The sequence below is a fragment of the Myxine glutinosa genome, chromosome 7 (genome assembly GCF_964187855.1).
Source record: "Myxine glutinosa chromosome 7, kmMyxGlut1.1, whole genome shotgun sequence".
Lineage (NCBI taxonomy): Eukaryota > Metazoa > Chordata > Myxini > Myxiniformes > Myxinidae > Myxine > Myxine glutinosa.
The window spans coordinates 19,631,503-19,659,274 of record NC_136267.1 but is presented as its reverse complement, the minus strand read 5'-3'; the positions used below and the strand labels follow the sequence as shown (position 1 = coordinate 19,659,274).

The 27,772-nt window shown below is 44.0% G+C and overlaps 1 protein-coding gene across 2 annotated transcripts in view; it reads left to right on the top strand.

The window, feature by feature from the left end:
- Positions 1 to 26,492, top strand: part of LOC137431032 (piggyBac transposable element-derived protein 4) — a 72,379-nt gene extending 45,887 nt beyond the window's left edge. The window contains exons 4-5 of one of the 2 annotated variants that reach the window (XM_068121896.2): positions 25,477 to 25,646; positions 25,834 to 26,492. In XM_068121896.2, coding sequence (XP_067977997.2) covers positions 25,477 to 25,646; positions 25,834 to 25,931 — 268 coding nt within the window. In that variant the 3' untranslated portion in view covers positions 25,932 to 26,492. Of the gene's footprint in view, positions 1 to 18,233; positions 20,116 to 25,476; positions 25,647 to 25,833 lie in introns of those variants that run through there. The other variant, XM_068121895.2, reaches the window with a different exon arrangement.
- Positions 26,493 to 27,772: the final 1,280 nt, after the last annotated feature.

Below are 27,772 nucleotides of genomic sequence, written 5' to 3'. Positions count from 1 at the left end.
GCAAGGAACGGGCTGCGGGGTGTAAGCGTCCAGGTGAAGCATCGACGTTAGACGGGGTAGAGTTTAGAACGACTTATAGCCGAATCGGGCCCTCGGTGCGTGCTGGGCCTCGCTTTGAACGGCCGCGTCCGTGCTCCACTAGGCGGAGCGGGCAGCCCGATAGAAAGGGTCGTTATGGCGACCACGTTTTGTTGAGACGTGCCGGCAGGTCGAGATCGGGACATTGGATGGCTCCACGCCGAGGTGATGCGTGGGATCTCGGCCCGGGTAAGCCCCCGTCCCTGCACCGAGTGCCGGACGCATCCAGCCGCTGGCACAAAACAACCAGCATTCATTGCTCGGCTTTACGAAGCCGGGCTTTGGACAGGAATTGGCGCACCGAGAGGCATTAGTGAGGAGACTGGGTGATGAGGTTAGTGTTTTGGACCCAAAATTAGAGAAAAACAAAATTTGATGATTGGCAAAGGATTGGCAGTAGTGATTGGCAGATGATGGGCAGTTATTGGCAAATTTTTGATTTGTTGAAATTTGATGTGCAAAATTGGTAGTGAGAGACCCCCGATGTGGTGGGATGGCATCCCTGCCACCCTTCCCAGTAGGGGGGCAAATGCGCAATAGATTATGGGGTGTATGGCAGTGAAAACTAGCCCGGGTGGGTTAGGTTATATGATAGGGCCCTAGAAGATGACATTAGGTAACGTTAAGTTTAGTTAGTGACTGATACCTGTAGTGGGGACGCAGGTAGATTAGTATGGATGATAATGACGAGGGAGCGCAATAGTTTAAAGGGACGACTGGGAAGCGCAAGTTTCAGAAGGGAGTAGTTAGCTGAGATGATGCCGTGTGTGTGAGAATTGAACAGGTGTGATTGCACAGGTGTGCAACTGGACAGGTGTGTGGAGCAGTGTGTGAGTAGTGAGTGTTGTAAGATCAGCGCGAATGCGCTTGGGGAGAGAAGGGTGCAGGTGGCACCAGGTGTGAGAGCACAGGTGTGCAAGTACAGGTGTGTGGAGAGAGTTGGAGTAAGTGGTACGGAGTGGTGTGCATGGTGCGAAGGTGTGGATGGGGGAAGAGTGGACCCTTTTCACGAGTACCCGGGGCGGGTAGTGTAAGTGTTAGGTAGAGGGTACAGGTAAATTGTGGTTGGATATTGGCATCTGTGGTGCGGTTGCAGAATGGTACTTGGATGGGTGCATTAGTGTTGTGGAAATGGCTGGGCGTGTAGCCTGTTAGTGTGTGTAGTTGGTTGGGCACTCCACCACTGTGAGGATGTCGGCCAGGTGAGGCCGCAGGTGGGCTCTGGGAGCCGGTAGTTGTGAGTGGGTGCCTGAGGATCCCGGGTGTGGATCGGGCAGCCCAGTGCCAGAGAGGGCACGGAGTGGGGAGAGCGCCAGAGGGCCTTCCCCAGGTAGATAGGTTAGGGTAAGGAGCAGGTAAGCTCGGAGGCAACTACAGTGGTGGAGGTGTGCAGGTGGGTAGGCCCGCTGGGAGAGGTACACGTCGCGGCCCAGAAATTGTGCGAGGGCACCGGGAGATGAATCGGGGGAGTGAGACCCCAAATTGAAAAGCACCACAGTTTGGCCAATGGGAATTGGTTTTTAGAACCCATAGTGTAAGAGGGCCAATGGTTTGGCCGGAGAAAGACCCCGGGTAGTGTAAAGTTGTTAAAGTCATTTAGGAAATAGTTAGGATTGATGAACCTGTCGCACCATACGCAGCCACTTACCTGTGGTGATGATGAGGACTCCACACCTGTGTTTTCTTTGTTTTGTTGCAGGAAATGAAATTGCTGTTGGATTTGTGAGACGCATCACGACGTGGATGAGACATTGGGGTGATTCCATCTCTCCCTCCCTAGGAGGGACTGATGATGAATTGGTAATGGCAAATTTTGATGTTGAGTTGAAAATGGCAAATTTTGATGAGAGTTGAAAATGGCAAATTTGATTGGTTAGGAGGGAGAGAAGACGAATTTGGTTTATGGGAGGAACGGGGAAGACAGTAGGGATGTTTGTTGATTTGTAAAGTAGATGTTTATGGGTAGTGTTGTGTTTTGTGGATACAGTAAGGAGTAAGGGAGGGGCCATGTAGGTTACCTGGTGGGGGGGGGGGGGGAGCGTACGGTAGGAACGTACCTGTCTCACCTGGTTCCCATGTGCCCCCAGTGTGCATTACCTTGCATTGCGTGCACTTTTGCGCCCTTACCACCTTACTCACTTGTCTGCTTCTTTTGTCTCCCACCTCCGAGGATCTGGCTTTGGGGTAGAGAGAGAGGAGAGAGCGGTGCTGGCTACGCAGTTGTGGGCCTGCACTTTCGCTGCTTGCTGCTTGGATCGATACACCATATGGACCGCAATGTTTGTGGTCACGCACAATGGACCGCAGCTCTTTTGCGGCCAAGCACCACCCGTGGAAGGACCTATGGATCAACGTGGCACCTATGCCAAACAGGTGAACCACTAATAGTTGGCCCCCTGACGGCCGCAATAAGGAAATGGACGCGGTTGGCGCCTTTCTTTATTTTTTTGAAGGAAGTAAGAAGGCCAAGTGCACCACACGAAGGCAAGACCAGCGGCAGAACATCGGCCGGCTGCGACACCACACAATGATTTATAGACACTTTATTGGTGCACCGGATGGTGCTCACTGTGTGATGGGGTGGTGCTTGATGCTTGGAAGGGGTGCTCTGCACATTATTAAAGGCCGTAGGCCACAGAGCACTCGTGGGTTGGTGTATCGATGCTAGCATGCGTGCTCTCTCTATGCGTAACATCTGCATGTGTTCCTCCAAAAACAGGTCCTGGATCGTAGTGTAAATATCAGCGTAGTCTTGTGTAAATAATGCTCCCTACCGGCTGTATGTTTAGTTTGAGGATTCTTTCCGGATTCGGTTATCCTGTGGGTGTGTTTCTGTGAGGAGAAGGGTGCAACGTCGCAGGGGGACATATTTACTCATTTGTGAATATCTGTAAAACTGTCGCACTCAGGGTAGAGTTAATAGTAGAGGGAACTACATTGCGTGCCACACTAAAGTAGGTAAAAATTTATCGGGTCGGGACGCCCCGAGGGTAGAGAAGGGTGCAATGTTGCGAATATGGAATTTGGCCTCCATATCCGCTTGTAAATATTCCCCTATTTCCCCAATACTCCCCAACTATCCCCAATCCCCCATTCCCTAGTCCCATTGTCTGTAAACAACAATCAGTAGAGCCGACCTTCCCCTTTTTCCCCCATTAAATGTCGTGCCCAGGTCCACCGCATCTCACGTAGACAACTTTCGGACATCTTGCTAGTTATTCTTAGTCTATGTCAGTTAAGGACTCCTTTCCATTAATTCTGACTCTTCGTTGCACCAGAATGTGATTATATGGCACCAGTAGTGAGTTTAGGACCTTTCCCATACCTCCTTCCATCTTCTTCCCCAAACAACAACTACAACTACAACTACAACTACAACTACAACAACAATTACAACAACAACGACGCTGCACCGGGGGAGTGTGCGTCATCACACCGGCTCGGTTAGCCGCCATTGACAATGCGCGCCGGACCATGCGCTCCACGGGGTTACCACGAAGGGGCTGGCTGTCAGCTCCTCGTCAAGGGCGGAGCCGGTAACCCCCCCGCACGCACCCAATGAGAAGCAACGAGCCGATTCCATCTGGGGCGGAGCTAACGAGCCGAGGGCGTGTCACTCCCCGCCGGATCTACGCAGCCACTTGCCGGATGTGAGGTCAGATGCGCCCCCAGCCTGGAGAGAGAAGTTGCCACGTACGAGCGCTGAATACCTCCCCGCATCTCTGGACCGGACCGAGTCGATTCTGACCTTTGAGCCCAGGTGCACCTGGAGCCATCGATCCTGCCTTTCCTAGCCATCAATCCCCGTGTGAGTCAGCCTTTTGTCCCGTTTATCTGTCGTCTGTTGGGGTTAATATAAGATTGTGTCTAAGTGCTTGTCTTTCTATGCTGTACCTCTCGTCCTTGTAATCTAACCTTCCGTAACAATATAACCTCCTCCGGAGGTCTTGAGAACTGAACCCTGGTGTCGTGTCATTTGAATCCCAGCTGTGTGTCTTTTCCTTCATTGACCTAGCGTAGCGCGATTAGTCAACGTTCGGGTATAATCGGGTAACTTGTGCAGACGTGGTCATACCAAACCGCTCGGTAAATAACATCTAAGCCACGTCTGTAACAATATATACATATATATACATATATATATATACATATATATATATACATATATATATATATATATATATATATATATATATATATATATATATATATATATATATATATATATATATATATATATATATATATATATATATATATATATATATATATATATATATACATATACGTATATATATATATACATATATATATATATATATACATATATATATATATATATATATACATATATATATATATATATATACATATATATACATATATATATATACATATATATATATACATATATATATATACATATATATATATACATATATATATATATATATATATATATATATATATATATATATATCTATATATGTATATATATATATTGTTACGGCCCGCGGATAAGGATGTTGGTTTGCCGAGCGGATGGCACCGCGGCCTAACAGTTACCCCGATTAACCCGATCCCCGAACGTTGGCCGGATCGCGCCACAGATATTCAATAGGGAAAAGACTAAGGCGAGACACGGATGTGAAGAAGAAGCAGACAAAAAGGTTGGAAATACGAATCTAATTTATTTACTATTTACAGGCTCAAAATAACCATGGAGAAGGAAAGATAAGAAAATAATATACAGAAGATTTTAGAGACACAGTGAAAATCGTTAGCTTATCTAAACAGACTTAATTAATACCCAGGACAGAACAAACGAAGACGACTCACACGGGGAATGATGATAGGAATGGCGGAGGTGGATGGCTTGGAGGGGGGGAGGCCTGTCCACGGATACCGCAGCACGATCGGTGCGTTTGGCAGCCGCCGTTCCTTTTCGGTCCTGCTCAAAACCGCCGTCCAGGCCCCAAGCTGCTGTTGCTGCAGTTTCGGTGGCTCAAGCTGCTGTTGATGCAGCCGCGGTGGCCCAAGCTGCTGTTGATGCAGCCGCGGTGGCTCAAGCTGCTCTCTTCAGGGATCCCTTACTCAACTCTCTTCTTGGTGATCTCTTTGCCGCAACTCTTGTCATGGACCTCCTTACGCAACTCCTGACCACTCTTGCGCGCGTGCTTTTATAACGCCTCCGGCGATCAAGCCGCCGGCCTTCAGGACACGCCCATCGGTGTGCTCACCTCGGCCCTGGTTGGTCGCGCGACCCTCTGGCTCCGCCCTTGATGACGACGGGCGGGCACGCCTTTCTTCTCCGACCCTGCCTCGTGGTCAATGGCGGTTTTGGAGGGGAGGTAATTGGCAATCGAGGGTTGGCAATCACAAGAGGGGATGTAAAAGGAAATGGAGATTTTGGGGATGGGAATGAAAGGGGATCTATTCTCTTTCACTGGTGCAATGGAGTACTTCAATTAATGGGAGACACAGCCTTACTCTAAAACACAGAATAAGAGATAACTATCAAACAGGGGTATTCTATTATTTGGCTGATGTGTATGCTTGTGGACTAATTATGGGATGCCCTTTCACCTTTACACAGCTCCGGAGGTAGGGGGGCGCAGAATAAACAATAATAATAATAATAATACAGCACACAATCAAAAAAATACAGTCCTCATATCCGCAACACCGATGCCACCGATGCCACCGATGCCCCCCTTAAATAAATTAAATTAAATTAAAATAAAAATAAAAATTTAAAATTAATATTTTAAAGCCTTTTTACACTCTTTACACTTTTACACTCACAATCTTCACAATCTAACAAAATCTAGAATAATTTCAACATAATTCCAATGAACTTTTGGTTCTAAGTCATCTTGAAAAGTAAGTTCACCCCCTCAAAAAAAATATTCCCTATTAAATGCCAAGTCTGTGTATGTATATATGTATATATATATATATATATATATATATATATATATATATATATATATATATATATATATATATATATATATATATATACAGTGATCCCTCGTTTATCGCGGGGGTTACGTTCCAGAACCCCCCGCGATAGACGAAAATCCGCGAAGTAGCGACCATATTTTAATATTATTATTTATATATATTTTAAAGCCTCTATTAATATTATTTTTTTTTAATTTTTTAATTTAAATTTAATTAATTAAATAAATTAAATTAAATTAAAATTTAAAATTAATATTTTAAAGCCTTTTTACACTCTTAAACATACGTAATTTTAACAACATATAAAATTCTAATGGGTACTCACCATTGAAGATACTGTAGTGACCCATGGGTCCCCCAAGCAAGACCAGCATCAGAATCTCCTTGCTCCAGCCGGTGACGTCACCGGCGGGGATCCGCGGCGCAAGAGTGGCTGGTCACGTGACCACCAAAGCGTGCCGCGCGTGCGGGTATAATAAGCTACACCTGTTGATCACGTGACCACCGAAGCACGCCACGCTTGAGAGGCGTGGCTTTCGGTTTCGGTTTCTGGTTGTGCTTTATAATGCAGCCCGATAAACGGGCTTTTCAGTGTTCCCGAGTTGGTTTTGAGAATAAATATCTTCTCGGACGAGTTTGTGTCTTGCCCGTCATTTCGTCCGTATCAAGCAAGAGCCCCGGCTCTTCAATACTACAACTTGCATGATGAAGATGATGATGAATTAGCTGTGCAGTACTGATGACTATGAAGGTGATGACGATGATGAATGTACTGCACAGCCAGAAAGAGCATTACAGTTACCCATTACGTGGGTAACTAGTGCAAGTGGAAGCTGCCGCATCTGCGTTTTCCATACGCACGACTCTTTGTCTCTTTGTCTACCCTTCTACTGTACACTATGTACAGTATTTTATTTCTTGTAATATGTTTTAATTACTGTATTTTTCTTATTTTTTTACGTTTTTTAATTTTTTAGGCTAGAAAATGCTTATTTTACCACAAAAATATTTAAAATAATAGTATATAAAAATACATTTATATCGCAAAATCCCGCGATATAGCGAAAAATCCGCGATATAATTTTACATATACTAGCGAGAAAAACCCACGATGTACCGAAGCCGTGAAAAGTGAACCGCGATGTAGCGAGGGACGACTGTGTATATATATATATATATATATATATATATATATATATATATATATATATATATATATATATATGTATATATATATATGTATATATATGTATATATATATATATATATATATGTATATATATATATATATATATATATATGTATATATATATATATGTATATATATGTATATATATATATATATATATATATATATGTATATATGTATATATATATATATATGTATATATATGTATATATATATGTGAAGAATCAGCTCTTCGTTTGCAAAAGAAGTCCACAATAGCCTGGAATGGCGCAGCTTTATTAAAAACCAACTTATACAGATCCGGAGGAGGCCAAGACATCTATAGCAAGAGCCAGTCTCATGCCACGTCAAGCCTTCCTGAAAACGCATTGATTCTCATTCACTTATATACGAATACGATTATCAGAAAATCTCCGAGAGAACGAAGCGACTGGCGAGAGTCCCTCCCACCGTTATCATTCGGGGGAGTCAGCCCTTCCTTATCATTTGGACCAATTGTTTCTCTGGGCTCCGAGAAAACAGAACTGTAACTCACAAAGAGGAGAGTGTATGCTTAGCCAAACAAACCCATATATTTTATGGGTTTGTGTACATGAGTAATCCAAAGCATGTTTATACAGAGTCATGCGTTGCTGTGATTAAAACAAAATATATATGGTTAACGATCATGTCATTCTACTAGCATTACGCAAAAACAAGCGCATGTGGGCGTGGTTTTACGACCAGCCTCGAAAAAAGCACACGTATACAATTTGTTCAGCATGACCTCAGCGAGCCTTTTCTCATCCAAAACTAAAACGAAGCAAAAACCCTTTATTAACTTTATGAAATAGCATTTTTAAACATCATATAAATCATAACACATTAGCACCCAACGTCTATAACTGAACTTTAGGCAATAACAAATCTACTACTTGACATTCCTTCCTCTTTTCCTTCCTCTTGTCTCGTCGAGACAAAGTATCTTAAGAGACAACGTGCCACATTGGGCTTTATTGAAAAATAATTGTGTAATGCGGGTATTGAAAAAATAATTGTGTAATGCGGGTATCTCCCAAGGGCATATCGTGCGCCCAAAGCGCCTCGCCCGTGCATTTGGCGAACGTGTCGTGTGGTGCGTGCTCGGAGCCTGAGGGCTCAGAACATGAAAGTCCATTAACGTTTCGGATCCACAACGAAGGTGTCTGGTCCAGATGAGGTTCTGCTCCGCCAGAGGGCCCATCACCTCCCCTGCGGAACTTGCTCCCCCCACCCTTTGCAGACCCAGTCCTTGCAGATCTTCGAGGTTAATCAACGATCATGCCCATGAGGTCCCTCACGTGCTGCTGTTCTGGGGAATACATAATATTGTCAGTATCTTGTGTCTCAATTTCCTGGTCAGGGTACAGAGCGTAAAAATCCGATTCACTTGAAGCATTTGAACTTAATACATATGAAGCAAAGAGAGGAACTTCCTTTTATGTCAAAGTCTCCCATGGGCGCCTGGTCGGCTTGCGGGTCTAGGATATCCACGTCGGGTCCCTCGACCGCCAGACCCAGTGTCGCAATCAGATCCATAGTTGGGTCAGAAGGGGGCGTGCAGCTGTTAGCTTGTAATACATAAGCAGCGTTAGCCAGTACACGCAAGGGGTTTATAGCACAAGTATCACAGTCATCACATACACCGTTACAGGCAGCAGCCAGTTCCCACATGGGATCCACACAAGTATCACAGTCGTCACAAAATTCAATGCAATTTTCTGGAGCGCCGGTCACGTCTGCCTTGTTGAAGGACCCGTTCAGGTCGACGGCCTCTGTGGTCAGAACCATAGTCGTTGTCGGCGGCTTTTTCACTTTCCATCCTGTAAAATACTTTCTCATACAGAGGAGGACTAGAGATTTCATTAGTGCCCCCCAAATTACTACCCCGATTATCACAGCCAGTGCGGTCAATAACCACTTCACTATGGTGCCCGTCCATCCCTGGAACCAGTCAGTGAGCCAGCTAAATGTATAAGAATTTTCGCGCGCGATCCGATCGATCGTCAGGGCGTGGCTAGTTTCCCTTAGTCTCACTATTGCGGCTGACACTCCTTCAGATGGATCGGGTATGTAAGTGCAACATTTTCCCTCTATAATTCCGCATACCCCTCCTTTCTCTGCCAAGAGCATGTCCAAAGCCACCCGATTCTGCATCACCATTGTACGCATGTGAATCACCGTGTCCAATAGTATGTCATGAGCCGTAGCGGTGTCGTTTGCCACCTTTTCTAGGGCCAAAGCCAATTTATCTATCCGGAAACTATCCATGACTGTGCCCGCTCCTGGGAAGAAGAAACCAAACACCTTTTCCCATAGACTCCCGTGTAGTTTAGTGGTTCCATCTTCGTTTATGACTGACCTCTCTTATAACGCCTGTCCAAGGACTTTGGGTCAAGCTCATCCAGTATCTCAACGTCAGGAAGGACTGAACCCAGATAACATGTGCCCCCCCAATTATTTGGTAAATAGGGGTAAGCCTTGTCGCCGCATATAAACATTGTCCCATGGGGTGGGACCAGGTGGGTGGATAAGCACTGGAGTCCCTTTACCACCCCATTAATCCTACTAACCCCCCTAGAGAATGTTATAGCCGTTATGTTGTGGTTGTGTTTATCTTGCAGTACTATTCGTAATGTAATCCCCGAGCTCCCTTGTCCCAGCTTCCCGGGGAGAGTGTAGGCGCATTCTGATTCTCCCATACGCAAGTGGCCGGAACCCTGGAGGCAGACCCTCCCTTTCTGTGGTTTGACCCAGACGGGGGCAGGCCTCTCGGCCACATGGGCAATCATTGACGGGCGATAATTAAATTGTCGATTGCAACTCTTGCCGTTGTCAACCCCTTCTCTTTCCAGCGTGGTGACTAAACATGGGGAATCGATAGGTTGTGAGCAGAGGTCATTGAGGGACAGAGGTAGCACTATCATGTGTATTCCTGTGGTGCCTGCTTGGGGAAAGCGCATGCACGACCAGCAGTGTGTCCTATTTTGAATTGTTGCCACTTCCCTGGCCACTTTCCAATATGTGTTTTCACCCTTCTTTGGGGCCTTATTCTGGGGTTGTGGCGTGAGTATGTATTCGATGCATGGTATGTAGTTCTTTTCGCCACCGGCCGCGCCAGGGGTCCAGACGCTGCACCGGACCTGCATAGTCATGCCTTTCTCTAGGCGCGTGCGTGTTTGTAGCTTAAAATCAGGGGTTCCCCATTTGTATCCTGGTTGGGCCAAGGTCTTAATGCTAGCTTGCCCGTCTTCCCGGAACTCTCGTTGCTTTTGTAGTACCATGCCAACGCGTCCAGGCCCTGCCGACAGTGCTAGCCAATTTATGTTCACCCAATTTGTGTGCAGGGCTTTCTGTTCGAAACATGGTAGTGATACTCTTTGTCCCCATGTTACGGTGAGGTGTCGGGTTTCGTTTTCGCATCTATTGGAATCGGAGTTTCCCCTAGCTGCTGTCGCTATCAATAGTATTGTACCTATGATTAGGCCCATCCTTACTGTGTTCTGGGGGTGTGGTGTCTGGTGCTTGTATGGCCAACTTACAGTGCGTGGCGTGGATCCACGAAGTCTTGCCCTCGCAAAAGACTGCCGTTGGTGTAGTCAGCAACACCTGGACTGGTCCCTTCCACCTTGGTTCCAAGGCGTTCTTGCAGGTGAAGTGCTCCACGAACACCTGGTCTTTTTCCTCTGGTGGAACACCTGGTCCACAAGTCTCCTGGGAGCGCCTGGTCTACAGGTCTCCAATTCATAGATTCAATTCATTCAATTCATAGTTTCATAGAACACCTTTTCTCCAATTTCCTAATCCACTTTTTTTTTTTTTTTTAAGTGGATCCAATTTTATCCAATATTCAATTTTTTAATTCAATCCCATTTAATCCAGTCCAATTCAAATTAAATTCAATCCTTCTCTCAGCATCCCATTACCTGTTTCCAACATCAATAAAAATAAAATTATAAAATTAATAAAAAATCAATCATCTCAACTCTCAAATCGAATCAAAAAATAAAAATAAACGAAAATTACTTCAGCGAGAGTTTCAACTAGAATTAACACAAACAAACCACCATTAACCTCCATTAACCTCCCCCTATTATTTATTTATTTTCACGAATAAACAAATAATAGAAATAACCTGGTCTACTTCCAATTTCAATTCTGGTCAGTTCTGGTGTCTGGTCACACACAATGTTTTCCTCACCCACTGTGATTCGCTCACAATAGATTCTCACTGTTATGTCTGAAATTAAGCTACCCTACTGGGTATTCGTGAAGGGGGTCCATCTTTCCCAACCCCTTCCTTCACACCAGCCACTTCACGTTGTCCACCATACTCACTGAATTGTCATCAATTCTGAAATTCGTCTCATGAAAACACATCCCAGAGTCTAGTGTAACAGCCAGACAAACACATAGACACGCTGAAGACCCCAGGGTACCCATCAAACTAGCTTGTCCCCAGATCAACAACACAGCGAAACATGTAATTTTACTAAAATAATCACTTACTCATAACTAGCTGGATAACTAGCATAACTAGCTCAACACCTGGAACTCATAACTAATACTCATACCACTAATTACTCATAATAACTCATAATTACTTCTGTAATTACTCATGCCAATACTTACTCAAAATAATGTAATATCCCAATCTTCACCCTTTATGCAAATCGAAGCACCCCGGACAACCCACAACCAATATCAACCACTGTAGCCGCCTTCCCCTCCAGGCAGCCACACGCAGCCACATACATCTCCACCCACGTCACACAAGACAACAGCCAACCAGTGTGTCCACCACACAGAAACCTTTGGCAATGCAACAACCGAACTCCCAGACAACCAACAACAAAACCCAATCCATCTCCATGGCTCATCAAGCAGTTCCAACTTAATCCAGCTTCACATACCGATTTCCCCAAAAACTCGTGAAACTTCACCCCCATTTTGGAAAAACCCTGGACTAAACCCTGACACCCTAAATAACTTCAGACCCATCTCCAACCTACCCTTTCTGTCAAAAGTTTTGGAACGTGCTGTGGCCACTCAACTCAAACATCACCACTCTGCCAATAACCTGTATGAAACATCCCAATCCGGATTCTGCTCCAGCCACAGTACTGAAACTGCTCTCCTCAAAATCACCAGCGACCTTTTCTCTCCTCTGATGCCGGCAACCTCAACATTTTCATCCTCCTCACCTCAACGCCTCCTTTGACATCATCAATCACACCATCCTCCTCACCCTGTTTAGACCAGCTTGTGCCTATTAAACCCAAATCAGTTCACTCCCAAGCTTCACATGGACCACCTACTACTCTCAAATTATCCACTCTGGCTCCGGAATCCCAAAAGCACTCTTCTCTACAATAAACAAACTAAATAAACAAACTTTACAACGTGAACAAACTCCTCAGCGCCCTGGATACCGCCACCTGTCATTCAGAGTAGACAACAGCATCTCCTTTCTGGCTTTCAGCATCTCCTTTCTCCTTTCTGGCATCCAAATGAAATTCTGGCTTCAAATCAACTTCCTCGAACTTAACTATGATAAATCTAAATTAATCTTCGTTTGCCCACAACCACTCATAACTTTGCCCCCCAAAAAACAAGTCACATTCTTTGTATATTGCCAACATTGTTCATCGTTTAAGTATCATCCAGAACTAAATTTTTATAAACCATCAACTTGTAGATGCATTTATTTATATCCCATTAACCCAAGAACTCTCAATTGCTTGGTTATATTTTAGTAATGTCATATATCCATATTTCTTTTCCAAATTGTTCCTGATATACACATTAATCCCATCTGTCTTTGTTTCCAGATGAACTCAAATCAGGAAATCAACACAAATCCTTATTACCTCCAATCAATTTAAAATTAAATCAACAATTCAAAACCAGATCGGATCAGCGATCAGAAATCACTTTTCCAATCAACACATTCCAAGCAACAATTCATTCAAAGACCAAGCTTAAAAACACAACTCTCATCTTACTGTGACAAATAAGCAACCAACCTACTTCACACTAAAACAAATAACTTTTCATCACCCCTTTCTTCTCCACCGCCTCTTACACTTAAACAGATCATAATTACTCACTCATACACTGTTGCCCATCACCCAGTTGCCCCAGACCCAAACACAGGTTTGAAATCCCAGTAGGTTGTTCTTCAATCCTAACCATCATGTGATCCCAACATCTCTCCATTTATTTCGTTCCTCATGGGGTTGGTGTTTTATGGCCTTTCAACAACAAAAACTCGATATTCTCTGTCCACTAATTATGTACATGATTTTGGTTTTACCCACAATATAATGTCCCGATATTCTCCAGATTTAAGTCCTATATATCCTGTCGTTAAAGCAACACCCTGTAGACTGACTCCGCCTGTCGTTCTTCCAAGGTTAGTGAATTACCTCTGACCTTTCCCTTGCATATCTCGAACAAAGGTCAACTAAACTTTAAAAGGTCAAACTTCGAATTGGTCAACCAGCGCTTTATTTTTCCGCAAATAATACAAGTCCGGCGTCATTCCCTGCAAGAACCACATCCAGACAGACAAATGACCCTTATTGGGGCTCTACATCGCAAAATGCTAGCTCCTACGAATCCAACAACCGTCACAATCCGTCCAGGAACTTCCGTACGAGGCGTGCTTCACAATGCAGCACCTCTCTACCTGGTGCACCTTTCGCACATCCCTCCTCGTTCGCACAACGCTTCATCAACACACCTCCTCGCGCCCACACCTTGGCACAAGCCACACCACATACCGACAGTTGAAACCTCAACCGTCCTCCTTCCTCGGATCAGCGTTCTGTTGAAACGTGACATTTCTGCTCAAATTATTGAATTTCCTATTTTAATAACTTGACCTTACCAGCATACTAAATCTGTGTCCGCATCGATCAACACAAATGCATCGATGCATCTTCCAGCCGCCACTCCGCACTGTACCTTACTGTACGAACAAGACTTCCTGTTGGAACTTGGCTCCGGAAATTAATTACTCTGTCTTGAAATCGTTTATTTTAGCCATCTTAAATAAATCCATCCATCTATCCATCTTATAAGTAACGTATTCGTCCTGTGACATTGCCTGGCATATATGTCGCAGCCGGCCACTATTCCGACATGGCTCGTCTGACATGAACGTCCGACATCCAGCAAAGTCGAAATGACCCACAATGCATTTGGGCACACATCCTCCTCTGAGAGTGGGCGAGTTATCGCCAGCACTCTGAGCAAATCTCATACAGCACACCCGTGACTCGCGGCTCGCTCGGCTCCTGTCTGAACACCCAATATCCCTCTACCCAAACTTCCACGGAGCCGCACGGCGGAAACACAGGTTTGTACCACACTTTAGTTAAACGAACATTGCCAGGATTCTCGGATAGACGTTTAATTTCACAACACACATGACAAAAATCCGATTTAAATTCAGAGATCGCCGATCGACCTGGCACAACCATCTCAACGCGACGACGCCACGCCGCCCCCCCCCCCGTCTTGGCGCGCACCCTCGTGCCTCCACACGAATCCCAACACTCCCTGCACGCCGCTCTATTCGCGTTCGCGGCGGGGTTTACATCGCAAAAAAACAGGATCTCCGACGCTTGACCTCTCTGATCCAAAATGCACTATATGACACCAATTCCAAAGGTGAGCTGCCTCAGCGATACATCCCACACATACAATACACAATATCTGCCATTGAATGAACTCTTCAATTCAAGTAAAACACACATATTGATTCGAATTCTGCAACCATCTCCAAGAAACCGCTTCATATCAACAGTAGATCGACAAGGGCACTCCGGGTGCTTTCCTGACCCGATTTATATCAATTCGCTTCCCAAACAACTCCCAAACAGATGAAAATCCGGACTCAGTTCAGGACCTCGCCTGTTCTCTCGGATAGACGTTAAAATGGACATTCCCGGCCTGAATTTCCCCCAAGTCGAGCAGATCGCTTACAAAGTTTCACACCGAAACCCTCTGCTTTGCACATGACACACAGACAAACACATTGGCCAGACACACACGTCAATTAACATCCCAATATACATTCATTCCTCATTCATATACGAGTGAGTCTCCCATTCTTCGCGCGAAACTCAGATCGACTCAAATCATGCCTTTCTCCAGCCACTCCCAAACAATCTTTGCTCATTCATGTTACGTCTCTCATTCAAGGAAAAGGATTTTTGGGACTGGTTGGACGGGGGTTGGTTGAGGTGAAAGAAAAAAAGGGAAGGCAGGGCGGGGTGTTGGGGTGTTGCCTAGAGCCCTGGGACTGAGCTCAGGTCTTGGGGGGGTGGGGGGTCTTGGTCTGGTATCTGGTCCAGCGGCATCACTCGCTGATTTACTTGTTTAACTACCTCCTTAATTGTTTTGTCCTGAACTTTGCTTCCTGAACTTGCTTCCTTTGGCTCTGAAGCTTCAAATTCCTACAATGCAGCTCCTGCTTCAATTTTCAATATTTCAAAACCTAACCTGTCCTTCTCACCCTGTGGCCACCTGGCCCATTTCCTGTGAGCTTATTTATTTTCTCTTGTCCACCAGATCCTGGCCTGCTTTATCTGGACCTCTTGTCTAGAACTTAGTCTAGAGCTTCCTGGCTTGACCTCGTAGTTGTCACTACCTTCTTGTCAAACCTACCTGGTACCTACGCATTTCACCCTTCCTGGCCATGTCCCTTTGGCCGTCTAAGTTAACCACAGCCCTCCTTCCCTGGCATGCAATGGCATACCCCATCTTGTCTCTGGGCTGTTCCTTCCTGGAAAAATCTTGGCCACCTGGTTTCAACCTATATGGCTGTCCGACCTCATTTTCCCCTCCTGGTGCTAACTGTAACTTTAAGCTTACTGTTAAGTCCTTACTTGTATCCTTACTTGTTTATCCTGGCTTTAACAAAGCTACGTCATTCTGAGGCCTAAATGAGCCTCTACTTACAATTTCTGTTCGAGTGCAGACAGCGCGGAAGACAAGGAGACTGAACCCGCTCGAAGGAGGAAGGTACGAATTTGGAATAATAGCCCTCTGATATAAAACAACTCCCACCTTTAATCAAATCAACGTGCCGGCGCCGGCCTCAGGTCAGCCTTCCTCCTGTCCCTCGGGCTCCGTTTCCCGTCCTCCGCGTCTGTTGACACCCCACTCCTGGTACCATCTGTGAAGAATCAGCTCTTCGTTTGCAAAAGAAGTCCACAATAGCCTGGAATGGCGCAGCTTTATTAAAAACCAACTTATACAGATCCGGAGGAGGCCAAGACATCTATAGCAAGAGCCAGTCTCATGCCACGTCAAGCCTTCCTGAAAACGCATTGATTCTCATTCACTTATATACGAATACGATTATCAGAAAATCTCCGAGAGAACGAAGCGACTGGCGAGAGTCCCTCCCACCGTTATCATTCGGGGGAGTCAGCCCTTCCTTATCATTTGGACCAATTGTTTCTCTGGGCTCCGAGAAAACAGAACTGTAACTCACAAAGAGGAGAGTGTATGCTTAGCCAAACAAACCCATATATTTTATGGGTTTGTGTACATGAGTAATCCAAAGCATGTTTATACAGAGTCATGCGTTGCTGTGATTAAAACAAAATATATATGGTTAACGATCATGTCATTCTACTAGCATTACGCAAAAACAAGCGCATGTGGGCGTGGTTTTACGACCAGCCTCGAAAAAAGCACACGTATACAATTTGTTCAGCATGACCTCAGCGAGCCTTTTCTCATCCAAAACTAAAACGAAGCAAAAACCCTTTATTAACTTTATGAAATAGCATTTTTAAACATCATATAAATCATAACACATTAGCACCCAACGTCTATAACTGAACTTTAGGCAATAACAAATCTACTACTTGACATATATATATATATATATATATGTATATATATATATATATATGTATATATATGTATATATATATATATATATATATATATATATATATATATATATATATATATATATATATATATTTATAGATATATATATTTATAGATATATATATTTATAGATATATTTATATATTTATATATTTATAGATATATATATTTATAGATATATTTATATATTTATATATTTATAGATATATATAGATATTTATATATATTTATATATATTTATATATGTGTGTGTGTTGAGCAGTGTGAGCTTGTCACTTGTGTCTATCACAGCTCTGGTGAGTACAGATATGTGATGTGATGTTTGCGTTTGTTACTTTGTACATAGTGACTTCGACATTACAGTTATCCAGCTGCGTGGATTCCTTGCTGCCAAACCATTTCCACTGACCATTAATGCTTCTCCCCCTTTGACAAAGGTGTTGTGTTCTTTCTTATGTGCTGGATTATCTCCGAATTTGTTGTTGCTGGTGGATTGCTGGGAAGGGATGATATGTAAGCGTAAGGGGATTGTGGGAGATTTTGGAGGGATGTCAGGTGTTGGAGATATGCGAGTGGATCCGTTTCTTGAATAAACAGTCTTGTACATTGCAATTGGTGCCGTTGCTTGACGTCTATTGAGCGACACAACAAAAGGTAAGCTTATTTTTGTTGTCATGAATTCTGAATTCACAAATCTTTTTCGAGTTTTACACACACGGTTTTTTTTGAACGATTCTTTTTCAGTCTATTTTTATATTAGCTACCTGTTTTTCATTTTATTTTTGCCATTGTTTGGTTTGATGTAGTTTTGTTTATTCTATCTATGAACATCGACTCACTACGTATTTAGTCGTTTATATTTTTGTTACTTGAGCAAATCTAATTGTTTTCAGCTTTTTTCCTCAAAAATGACGATGGTCTCCATGTAAAATATGTTGGTTGGATGTCGGGAAAATTTGTCAAACGGTGATCTCGTGTAATGTAAGCAAATGAGAGGACGTTCCAAATGACTGAAAAGTTAGAAATTGGAGAATGCAGGCTCATACTTTTTTTTTCTTTCTTCCAGTATTACTTTGTCAAAAAGTCTCAGTGCAGAGGAGTTGCTGCGGCAGGTCATGGAGACAGAGTTCGTCCCCTTCACCAATGACGAATCGGAATCTTCTTTTTTGGAATGTGGCTCTGACATCCAACCTGCTGCAGGTACCATGCATCTTCTGCAGGATGTACAAGTACCTTCGACTTCTGCCGAAGTTCAGACGCCCTGCACGAGTGAAGAAAGTCAGGACAGTGAGTCTAGTGAGTACACGGAACCTGAAACCGGCAGCAACCATGATAGCATATGGAAATCTCGTAATGGCATGTGCTGGAGAGCAAGTCCACCGCTTCAAAGAAAAACTCTGAGCCATAACATTATGAGGAGACATCCAGGTCCTGTCCCAACAAAACACGCAATGTCGCCCAAGGATGCCTGGAGCATATTTATTGGAAGTAATATGCTCCAAGAAATTGCCATGTGTACAAACCAAGCAATGAGAAGAGGCTCAGTAAAAACCAAATTGGTTCCAAGTGAAGTCTCTGAAAATGAACTTCAGGCTTATTTTGGCCTGAACTTGCTGGCCGGCTATGAGAGGAGTTGGGACGTTCCCATAAGGGAACTGTTCAGCGAGCACTTGTGTAACCCTATATACCATGCAACGATGTCAGTTTCTCGCTTTGAAGACATCCGGCGCTATTTGTGCTTTGATAACAAGCATACAAGAGCCATTCGCCTTCAGTCGGACAGAATGGCGGCCTTCCGGTACATTTGGGACCTGTTCCTCAAAAACTGTAAGGAGAGCTTTGTTCCATTTGACTGTATAACAATTGACGAACAACTCGTACCGTTTCGAGGACGTTGTTCCTTCGTTCAGTACATGCCGAGCAAGCCAGCTAAATATGGGCTGAAATTTTTCTGGGCTTGTGACTCCAAGACAGCTTATGCTCTGGATGGCATTGCATACACAGGAAGACAGCCTGGTAAACCTGTGCAGAAGAATTTGGCACACAATATTGTCACAACATTGTGCGCTGATTTTAGGGGTACAGGAAGAAATGTGACGATGGACAAATTTTTCACGAGTGTGCCTCTGGCTGAGGAACTGCTCACCAAAGGACTCACACTTGTCGGCACACTCAGAAAAAATAAACCTCACATCCCACCGGTGATGGCAGCCAATAAGCAACGACAGCGGTACAGCAGTGTATTTGGATTCAGGGACAACATCACCATGGTCAGCTATGTGCCAAAACAAAGAAAAGCTGCAATTCTTCTCAGCACGTTACACCACGACAATGCCATTGATGAAGACGAGAGAACGAAAAAGAAACCTGAAATTATCCAGTATTACAACAGAACAAAAGCTGGTGTGGACATGATGGATCAGATGGTCCGCACATACTCGTGTAAACGGAAAAGCAGGAGGTGGCCTGTGGTGTTGTGGCATAACGTCATGGATGTAGCTTGTCTCAATGCATACATCCTGTTTACGTTGAAACACCCACATTATTTGCCGAATGTGACCCACAAACGCCGCTTGTTCATGAAAGAACTTGTCCTGGAACTCGTCAAACCACATATGGTCGACAGGATACATGGAAATCCCCAGCTTCCAGGAAGGGTCTTGAAATCGTTGGAGATTTTTGGCGTCCAACAAACACCAGAGACATCTGGAGAACAGCAGAGGTCGTCACTGAAAAGAAAAAGATGTATCCACTGCCCTTCGAAGAAAGACAAAAAGACAACAATGCTTTGCAGCAGATGCACACAACATGTGTGCAAAGACCACAGCAAAATTGTGTGCAATACGTGCAAGTCATGAAAGACGTTTTTTGTTTTTCAACTTTGTTTTGTTTTGCATTTTTGACATTTTGCCAATATGCTGTTTTTTAATAAATGCTATTGTAATGCATTTCTGTTTTATTTTTATGTTGCCATCTTGCCCGCACCCCCTCCCACACACACACACCCTACTATCCCCATGCCCCATACACACTCACGAGGTCATAGGGCAAAACAATTCTGGGGGAGAAAACGTTCTTTCTGCTAAGTTTGAGTCCAGTGGGTAAAGAGTGTGTAATATACATTGGAACAAACGACACACACACACACACACACACACACACACACACACACACACACACACACACACACACACACACACACACACACACACACACACACACCCTGTAAAGGGGATGGGGGGTGGTGGGGTCGTTAAAAATAATTACATACACACAAAGGAATATGTATTACCCTTTATTCTAAGCACATATGAAAGGTCATGAGTAAAAATGTATTGTTATAGTGATAAAACAATCATTCTTAGCCCGGGTCAAAAGGTACCCACTCCTGGATGAACGCGAAATTTTTGATAAAACATTATTACAACAATCTTGAAAAACAAAAAAGTAAAACAAACACATAGGAATATGTATTACCATGTATTTCAAGCATATATGGAAGGTCATGCATATAAATGTTTTTATAACAAAGTTATAGGGAAACAAAAATCAGGCCGGGTTTAAAAGATCCAGGAATGCATTGTAGGGTGGAGAAATTTTTCTTTTTTATTTTCAATTGGTTAAATATTCAAAGAATACACCTCAAAGAATATAAAAGGATAATTGTTCCCCGTCGCACCGCGGAGCGAAAGGGGGACTATGGTTTTCCCTTCCGTCCGTGCGTGCGTGCATCCGTCCGTTCGTGCGTAAGCGGAGGACCGAATTCTAATTTGGTGTGTGGGTGCAACCCACGTCAAAATCCAAGATGGCCACCGCCATGTATGTCTGAACCTTGAGCAGAATTTCTTGAAAAATAAGCGAAGTACCAACTTCTAATCTGGCGTGGGGGTGTATCTAGGCATAAGGAAAAACACTATTGAAAATTGGGTCGCTACGTCAAAATCCAAGATGGCCACCACCATATATATTTCTGAACCTTGTGAGCGAAATATCTTGAAAAATAAACGAACTACTAACTTCTCATCTGGTGTGTGGGTGTACCTACGCATAAGGAAGAATGCTATTGAAAATTGGGTTGCCATGTCAAAATCCAAGATGGCCACCGCCATGTATGGCTGAACCTTGTGAGCGAAATATCTTGGAAAAATAAACGAACTACTAACTTCTAATCTGGTGTGTGGGTGTATCTACGCATAAGGGAGAATGCTCTTGAAAATTGGGTCGCCACGTCAAAATCCAAGATGACCGCCACCATATATATATGTCTGAACCTTGTGAGCGAAATATCTTGAAAAATAAACGAACTACTGTTATGGATTTGTAACTTCCGTTATTGTGGTTTTCACCCATTTGACGTAGTTCTGATCTTATGTACTATTATCATCTTCAAAAGGTTTATTATTCAGGAACGGTTATCTAAAGTTAAAAAGGCTAACTTTAAATGATACAGGAAACCGACCCGGAAGAGGTGAAGAGGAAGAAGCGACGCAGGCAAAGTCGGAGAAGATGCATGACGTCAACGCTCCGTAACGAGCAAGGTCTACCGACAGCTGCGAGGGAATTTTGAGTTCCTTGAAAGGACATCCGGCGATAGGAAGTATCGCTGGAGGGGGAGAAATCTGCGTAGTCAGATTTGGGCGCTGTGATTCCGATGAATCCTCGCCTTGTCGAATCGGCTCAAGTAAGAGCCATCGGCCATTTTGAACCCCGTGCTTCGGATACCAATGAAGGTTTTGCCACGTCATCTTCACACCAACATCCCACCGTCTGTCGGGGATGTGTGTACGCCCGCTTCGTCTCCCATTACGTTGCGGGTTGCTGAGTGAGCGGTGAAGGTGCGCCTCTGGAGGGCGCCCTTGTACAGTTTGGCGGGGCGATCTCCAAGGCCAACTGTACGCGCTTCGGATATCGACTGGAGAGCGAGATTCGGGCTTCAACCGGATTTCGTTCTATCGATCGCTGGAGTGAATCACATTCGCCTTGGGAAAAGTTATAGAGACATTGAGGAGTGTCCTTTCACTCGTGGGCCGCGCAGTGAGTTACCTGAATTTATATAAGATATATATAGAGTGCATTCTTAATGGCCATCTGTTATCCCGTTATTCCTGTGTGTGATTTCTAATACAATTTTGTTCATTTATTAATCATTGGTGTGGTTTCACTATTGATTTTCAACACAGGGTAATATATCTTTCTGCCGGGGTTCCTCTCGGGGTTCGGAGGTTACCGAGACCAGGAGATTGTAGAGGACTCCGTAACACTACTAACTTCTAATCTGGTGTGTGGGTGTATCTACGCATACGGGAGAACTCTATTGAAAATTGGGTCGCCACGTCAAAATCCAAGATGGCCGCCTTGCGTCTTACACTTTGTCAACTCACATCACTTCACCGATGGGGGACCTAGGCGTAACGCTTGTTACATTTACTTTTGATTTTTCTTTTTTGCAACAATAAAAGCCTAACAACTCAGGGTCACCAATTACCCGCTTCCTGATGCAAAACTTTATTTTACTACTGCATCTAAGGGTTAATGTTGTAAACAGCATTAGTGATGGTTTGAAAAGCTAGTAATATGTGTTTGTGGTTTATAATATTTTACAAGCCCAGCTACGCCACTGTTAGACTTTTGGTCCTGTTTTTATCAAACACTATTGTTGGTCGAATCTTTTTCACAAGCACGTTAAAAATTTGACTGAGGGGGTGGGTGTGGGAAGAGTTGAGTTGTGCGGTGGAGGGAAATTATGGCACGCACACCATTAGCAAAAGTATCCTCAGGAAGCCCCCAGATAGAGACAAACACTTCTGTCTCTATAAGGTGTCTTACTGAATGGTTTTACTGACGTTGTCCGTCTCCGGTTATTTTCTCCCTCGACCGTACTGTTGGCATTTTTCCTTCGGCTGGTCCTTTTGTCCTGTTACATCTTGATCCCTTCTGTGTTCTAGCTCTAACACGAGCCTTGACTGAATGAATGAATGATCGTTTTAAGGCCATTTTCCCCGCTGGAGCAGGGGTTAGCCTTGCGGGCCGGCCCCATGACGATCATGGTTCCCTGTTTGAGGCAATGTTTTTATGGCCGGATGCCCTTCCTGACGCCAACCCTTGGTCGCCTCTTACGATGCACAGGAATACGGTGTACCTATTCTAAACCGGGGTACACACCGTGATCATTCATCCCAGCAAGCTGGTACTCAATTTGCCGACCTCGGAAGGATGACAGGCTGAGTCAACCCACCTGGCGTTAATTCAGCGATCGATCTTGACTCTTGATATAAAATTGACTCTTGACTTGACTTGATATAAAAACACTAATCCTGTGTTTATTTCACCATTACTGATTGAAGTCTGAAGTATATTTATGAAAACTATTTGCTGCTTGAAATACAATACTAAATTTGTATCTCCCTCCTTCACCTCCCATTGTGGATAGGTCAACAGGTGTTGCTACCTTCACGTGGCTTTTGCATTGTCTTTCATCCCTGCAGCCTTTCTGTGTTATTGTTTTAATTTAGCACTTCCTTCTTTCCTTTGAAATGTATTATTAGTGTGCTCCTTTCCATTTTAGGTGCTGCACCTGATGCGACCAGGATAGCAAGTTCTACAATACCAGTTTAAACTTCGGATGATAGAAATGGGATCACTTTAGACCACCGGTTTTTTGGGGGTTTTTTTTTTTTTTTTGCTGTTTTGTTGAAAGTTATTATAAATAATGGCATTTATTTATTTATTCCAGCTTTATAAGTTTGTGTAATTTATAAATGTTTGCATATGAATATTGAAATAGGATCATGACGTATAAATAATTATTACTTCTGTGTGGGGTCATGCAAACTTCATCTCAGCCTGTTGAAGAAGGTATGAATGAGGGAACAAAGGGAAGAGGTTTGGTTTGTCAGAGGAGTTCAGTGTGAACATCGGGTTAAGGCAGTGAAACTCTCTTGGCCCACTCATGTTTATCATGGTGATGGAGTTGGTAAGCTGGAGGGTGAACATGAAAGGTATTTTGGGGAATATGTTGTATGCGGACGATCTGGCTCTTGTGATAATAGATGCAGGAGGTACTGCGGGAGTGGAAGGAGGCATTCGGAAAACGTGGATTGAAGAAGAGTGTGGCGAAGACCGCAGTAATATGGGTTAGGTAGCAGAGAAAGGAAGTTAATATCAGGTTAGAGGGGAAGGAGATCAGTCAGGTGAAATGTGAGGTTTGATTAATTGGAGGAGTTCGGGGGTGGGACGACACAATGACCGGGGATGGTAGTCTGGAGGGAGGTGCCGATGAGGAGAGGATACAGGTAGGTGCAAATGTGTGGAGGGATTTATGGCAGACAGAAAAATATCAAGGAAATTGAAAGGGAAAGATTTGGGTGTCTTGCACAACGCTTCGGAGATGGTGTCTTGTGTCAGCTTGGGTGTCTACCTTTATGGTTTGGAGATGGTGGTGCTGCAGGTCTGCGTGAACTGGATCAGAAGGATTGTAAGAGTGAAGAGGATGATGGATGAACTGTGGGAGGAGATTGCTGTGCAGGTGAACTTGATGGGAAGATTGGTAAAAAGTGGGCTGGCCAATTTGTGAGGATGGTGGAAGAAAGAATGGTAAAGGGAGCATGATAGGAGTAAAAGAGGTCGACCGTGGTTGAGATGGAATTTTGTGTGAGGAGATATCAATAAGGTGGGTGTGGTTGGAGAGGGGAAAGAGTTGGCTGAGGACACAGGGAAGTGGAGGAGTATCGTGTTCAAGGCAGGATAGATGATTGGTGTCATTTGGCCTCATCCCTTATAAAGGGAAGAGAGGAAGAAGTCATGAGCAAGTTGTGTGCTTGATGCAGTGGTCGTCTGTTCAAACCAAAGAAGCTTTTTTTCATTTTATTTAGACCATGAACTACGCAAGGTGTGCGGGTCTTTAAGTGGACCATATCCATGCCAGACTTTGCCCCAGAGATTGCCAACTGGTGATTGGTCGAAAACAAAGCTGTGGGTGGGGCCTCATTCCTGCCCAAATCGGAGGGCAGCTGTTCTGCTAAACTAATCTGACACCATCGTGTACGATTTGCTTCTCGTTGCATTCTAAATAATTTGTCAGGCCACCCAATCCTCGTGGTGTGGCTTGGATGTTTGAATGCCTCGTTTGCTGCCTCCACTCCTGCGTCACGTTAAGATGTTTTATACAAATTCTGAGAAGAAATTATTGTCAGATCGATATTTGTAAGCTCTGTTGTCAAAAAAGCACAAGTGTAGCTGTCTATTTGTGAACCTCAGATAACCTGAGCTTGTGCTCTTAAATTCCCACTTTTCTTTCCATGCCCGAGTAGAGAACTGGAGCAAATGCGCAGTCGGCTTACAGAGCCTGAAACGTCGATGGCAGAAATGGCTGATGAGGAGAGGAGCGTTGAAGAGCTCCTACATCTTTGTGCAATGTGCGACGTCAAGTTAAAGGCAATCAAAGAAACCATTCAACTTCTGTACTGTCGCCAACGGCAATGTGAGTGAGTTTTTCAGCTCGTGCATCGCATGTGGAAATGTGTTGAAAAAAAACTTCATTTCCTGCGTGCATGCGCCCATGGCCTGGCAAAACGGTTTGCTTTCCTGCCCTTGCTCGCCATACCACAGGCCTTAGCTTGTTTGTGCTTGCACTGCAAGGTTTACGTTTGTGCTTCTTTGTGCCGCAGTACAAGATCAGCAGCACTCTCCACACTCCGAATTGGCGCGTGAGGAGGCGAATCGACAGCTCGACGCACACATCTACGCAAGTGGCCTTTTGCGTTAGGCTCGATGGCACCAAGGCAACCGGCTGCACCATGTATCTTCATCGTCATCTTTGTTTTAACATTCAAAGGTTAATGTAGCGGTGCATTTGCAACACTCATATTGGAGTGCTATAGCGTATCCCATCTCCACACTCCACTGCAAACTCCGCACCATCATCAGTATGGTGCTCGTCTTGTCCCCTTTCTGGAATTAGCTCCCCCTCCAATCCATGTTTTGTTGTCTGCCCCAAGTGTTTGTTCAAACTCGAATTTTAAATGTTTATGAAATGCTTTTGGCACATGGCAAGTGCACGCAATTTGACACGGACCATAAATATAACATTTGGTATACGAGTCCCCGACTTAACACATCCGCATTCCCTTTTCTAGGAATGATTGCAAAATTCGATTTTTTATGTTGGTCCGACTTGCTTTGTCTTCACCCAGGGGTTTTTTTTTTTTTTTTTTTTTTTTTTTTTACTATTGCACATCTTGGAAGATCTGGGAATACTTGATCTTGAAGGCCTGTGATTTTAGAGTGAGCCTGAATGATTCAAAATAAAAATGTTATCCTTTCCACATGCAAACTTCAAAAGTCTTATTCAAACAAACAAATGTAAAATAGGTAAAACGTCCGTCTTTTTATTTTTCATCTGATTGTCTTGAGAGTTTTGATATTGCTATGACAAGCAATCCTCTTTTTTTGAATAGATTAATTCTACAGCTGGTTTTTTTTTGTTTTTTTTTGCCCTCTAGTCATTGATTTTACATGATTGTAATCTTCATAAATGTCAGAAGGTGGAGTGAAACCCTCCCATGGGCCAAAGTATCCCCATGTCACTTCAGACCACATTCCGCGGACCAGGTCATGATGTTTTCATGCACGAGCCGGTCAATACCACTGAAACATTGTTGCTTCAGTTGTTTGTGTATCATCGTTCCGACATGAATTTGTCTGAATCCCGGAAGAATGCGATACTGGTGCTTTCTGTTTTGCGTTTGCAGATCCGCGCTTGTCCGATTGTCTAGCTCCTTCCATGTATATCGTCTTTTTCCATGTATGTCGCATGTGGCGCTATTCTTCATTTTGTGATTAATGGGTCCTGTGATTTTAATGTGCTCCTCTACCCCTCATCCCTTGTTTGTCCGTCTCAGTCTACCTTTTCGCTCTGCTGTTGACATTTCCCCTGTCTCCAGCTGTTCCCCTTGTTATGTTTTGTCCTCATCTGTTCTGTGTCCACTCTTCCAAAAGGTGTGTGTGTGTGTGTGTGTGTGTGTGTGTGTGTGTGTGTGTGTGTGTGTGTGTGTGTGTGTGTGTGTGTGTGTGTGTGTGTGTGTGTGTGTGTGTGTGTGTGTGTGTGTCCGCTGTTTGGAGAGGTCCTGGGCTGAAAGGATTGAAACCTCGAGGAAGAACGGTGCCCAGCTGATGATTCATGCAGTTGGGAAACTAGTCAATTGCTTATGGGTTAACGTTCTTGCTTTCGGTGGAGAAACTATGTTTGAGGTTTGCAATTTAAATAAAGTTGAATATGGGATGTTGTGAAATTAACATCATTTACAGCAATCCTTTAAATTATTTATATTTAAGTTTAGGAACAACCGATACTGTACAATTAATGAAGTGTGTGTGTGTGTGTGTGTGTGTGTGTGTGTGTGTGTGTGTGTGTGTGTGTGTGTGTGTGTGTATTGTCGTGTGCCTGCCCTGGGGTTAACACCGCAGGGTGACACGGATGACCAAACTAGCTTAACACTCCGAGGCGTTTAATTAAATGGTGGACCTTCGTTACACGCGGGGGAAAGAGGGATGACGAACTTACCTCGATGGCTCCACCTGACGTCTCCGCACCTGTATAAATTAACT